This window comes from Setaria italica, chromosome IX (genome assembly GCF_000263155.2).
Source record: "Setaria italica strain Yugu1 chromosome IX, Setaria_italica_v2.0, whole genome shotgun sequence".
Taxonomy (NCBI): Eukaryota; Viridiplantae; Streptophyta; class Magnoliopsida; order Poales; family Poaceae; genus Setaria; species Setaria italica.
In genome coordinates, this window is record NC_028458.1 from 12,363,766 (window position 1) to 12,367,438 (window position 3,673).

The window sequence follows — 3,673 nt, forward strand, 5'->3', positions numbered from 1 at the left end:
CCTGCGTCGTTGTGTACGGCGAGGGCGAGTCGCAGCCGGAGGTGTGGCCGGGCGCCCCCAAGGTGGCGGAGGTGCTGGCCCGCTTCAAGGCCATGCCGGAGCTGGACCAGTGCAAGAAGATGATGGACATGGAGGGCTTCCTCAACCAGCGCATCGAGAAGCTCCGGGAGCAGCTCCACAAGGCGCAGCGCGAGAACCGCGAGCGCGAGACCACCATCCTCCTCCACGACGCCGTCGCCGGCCGCCGCCCGGCGGGGCTCGCCGGCCTCTCCGTCGAGGAGATCGCCAGCCTCGGCTGGATGGTGGAGAACCGCATCCATGGCGTCAGGACCGCCATCGAGCGCCTCCACGGGCAGGGGCAGGACGGCCCGGCGGCGGCGACGCTGCAGCTGCAGCTGCCTCAGGTGACCGGCCTCCCGCTGGTGCCGTACGGCGGCGGCGGCATCGGGCCGCCGGCGCCCGGCAGCCGGGACGTGATGATGCAGGCGCCGCCGCACCAGCAGGCGGCCTGGCTGATGGACGTGGCCAAGGCTGGAGGGGACCTCGGCGCGCTGGCCTACAGCGGCTTCGGCGGCGGGCGTGGGAGCTTCGTTGGAGGCGCCGGCACCAGCGCCGCCGGGGCAGACATGCTGCCGCCGCAGCTTGGCAACATGGGTGCCGGGTTCGCGTGGGCTGATCCTGCTGGTCTCTCTTTCCCTCCTCCCATGTAAGGAGGCGCTCCGCATTCACATCGTTATGGCTCATCGCACGCACGCATCCATCCATGCCTGCCTGCCTTCCATATCTGTCGTATGCTCATTCTGTCGTGTGTCTCGTACGTCGTACCGCCTCTTGTTCGTCCTAAAGTGTTTCTTGGTGATCATTTGGCCAGTAAGCAACGGTTTGTCGTCCCAAGTATTGCACATGTCATGTGACATGTTTTAATAATGGAACTAAATGAGGCTATACCAACTAAGATGTACATGACTACAAATAGTTGCGTTGCACCCTGCCTGAAAGAGATATAGCGGTAGATTTAAAACATTATTTTTTTTAGACCGTACCTCTCGATATAATGCTATAGGTCCTTCTGCGCAAGATGTATAATCAGCACCGGTGGAAAATGCAGCATTAGTCCTGGTTGGATAGGGTCATATATCCCGAAAATCTAACCGGGACTAAATTTTCGAGACAAAAAGAATTTTTTAGTCCCGAGACTAAAGACCCCATGTTACCAATCGGGACTAAAAGTTTCAAAAAAAAATAAAAATAAAAACAAAGCACCCGCGCTGGCCACCTGCCGCTTGCCCGCCCGCGCCGGCCGCCGCTGCCTCCGCCCACGCGGCCGCCGCTCGCTCGCCCGCGCCCGCCGGCCACCTGCCGGCTGCTCGCCTCCGCCCGTGCCCGCCTGCCGCCGCCTGCCTCTGCCCGCACCGGCCGCCCGCCCACCCGCGCCCGTCGCCGCTCGGCCACCCGGTTGCGCCACTGCCCTGCCCTCGCCCCGCTGCTGCTCCTCACTGCTAGTGAGGGCGAGCAGAGGGGGAAGGGGAGGGGCAGCAGAGGGGAAGGGGGCGACGGTGGCGGGAGGTGAGGGGAAGTGGCAGCGCAGAGAGGGAGGAGGGGAGCGCCGGTGGAGAGGATGAGGAGAGGGAGGAGAGGAAGAAGATAAGTGGAGAGGAGGAGAGCGCTGCCTGGGAGGATAAGGAAGGTGGAGAGAGGGCCGCGTGGAAATCTGGCACACCGACGCCCCACCTTTTGTCCCGGTTGGAAATTCTAACCGGAACTAAATCTTTTGTACCGGTTAGAATTACCAACCGGGACAAGGGGGCTTTTGTCGCGGTTGGAATTTCCAATCGGGATAGGGGGGGGGAGCGTCGGTGCCAGATCTTTATAATCGGGACTAAAATCTCTCCCGTCGGTGGTCTTTTGGTGTGTTATTTTTAACCTGGGACAAAAGCATCTGATGGAAGATCAGTTTTCTACCGGTGCAGGGCTGGAAGACAGTGTTACTATTTTTATCCGATCAGAAGAACCAAAGGTTTGACGTGGTTTTCAGACGAGGAACACGATGACCGTGCTTGGTTTATTTATGTTTGTCTTCTGCCTGCGTGACAGAATCAATGTTTTCCTCCTTTGATACCTGTGGCTAAGTTAGGGTTGGGGGAGAGGGGAGAGTTCATTGTTTAGCTGTGGGCCTGTGGCATCTAAAACTAGCTATTTGTGCGCATGCAACTAGGTACAGTGGCCACACGCACATGGGCCGTTTGAAGGGTTCCGGCAGAAAAATGATGTCCATTGGGCCGGAAGCCAATATCACATGTGCGGGCAATATGGCATGCGAGAAGAAAAGCAATCCATGAAAACTCCTTCCAGAGCCCATTATCCACACATTGCTTTAATTTGTGGAGCGTTTCATATCCGACCTAGGCATGATCAAAAAGCCGGATAAGGAAGGGAGAGCTGCTGTACATACGAATGATGAAGTGGGGCAGGTCTCATGAAGATTAATGTTGACGCAGCAGTGTCAAAGAACTCCGGCATTGTGGCTGCCGCAGCCGTTGCACGTGACTCGACGGGGTCGTTCCTAGGAGCTTCAGCAGTAACACTTGAAGGGATAACGAATCCGGAGACGGTGGAGGCCCTGGCATGCAGGGAGCTTCAGAGTAGCAAGTGACTGCTTGAATGTGATCGGGAGCACGCACGAGGAAGCGATGGGCATCATTAAGGAAATCAAGGCAAGGGTAGTGTCCGACTTTCAGTCCGTGGACTTTGTCCATGAGAGAAGAGAAACGAATTTCAGCGCGCATGTATTAGCTAGGAGCTCACTATACGAAACTCTAGGCAGGCATGTGTGGTACCTAGAGCCGCCAGCAGGCGTTTGTAATTCTTACAATATATACGTCTAGAAAGGACGCTATCCCTAAAGAAAAACTAATTCAAGTGGTATGCACTGAAGCGCCAATGCAACTTTGGAATGCTGCACAAGCTAATGGTCGAAGCCAAACTCAGATCATAGTTGGATGGTCAAAAATGGCTTTTTTCTTTTTGAAATATATGCAACTTCTATCAAGTGTTGTCAAATTATTTTAAAACATGTCAAAATTCTGTCTAAATGTTTAAAATGGGGGTAAAATCACAAAGATGTTAGAAAAGTAGGGGCAAATCTGCATGGGCAAAGTTGTTGTTTCACAGCTGAATTGACAATGTTAGTAAGTCCTCTTAACAAAACAGGGGCAAACTCATTGAAAAGGTAGAGAGAAAGTCACACTTGTTGAAAAAAAAACTAATTATGTTGCAAGAACACAAAGCCCCTAAGAGGAATGCTATTTATGTGTTGACATATTATTGAGAGGGAAATCATTCAAAATTTTGACCTCTTCAGCAATGCATGATTCAACCTAGCTATCCATCCCTAGTTTTATCACTCTAGCGAACTCTCAGTCTCAACTAAGGTGAGCCATGGTAGAGTTTTTCAGCTAGTGGGGGCTAAGGGCCGGCGGTGGGGCCACAAGCGATAGCTGTGGAGGCAAATAAAGATCGGTGTGGCAAGCCACACTTACCTCAACTTTTCCAGCAATTCTACATGGTTGAACTGGAATCGTTTTCCTATTATCGATCGTGAATACATGGATCCCTTCCTAGTGCGAGGATCAATGTGGTAATGCAAACGTGTACGTGTTCTCTCTCAAGGACG

General features: G+C 53.8%; 1 protein-coding gene across 1 annotated transcript in view; it reads left to right on the plus strand.

The window, feature by feature from the left end:
- Window positions 1-710, plus strand: part of LOC101770299 — a 903-nt gene extending 193 nt beyond the window's left edge. The window contains exon 2 of the mRNA XM_014805790.1: window positions 24-710. Within this exon, the coding sequence (XP_014661276.1) occupies window positions 24-710 (687 nt within the window). The remainder of the gene's footprint in view (window positions 1-23) is intronic.
- The last annotated feature ends 2,963 nt before the right edge of the window (window positions 711-3,673 follow it).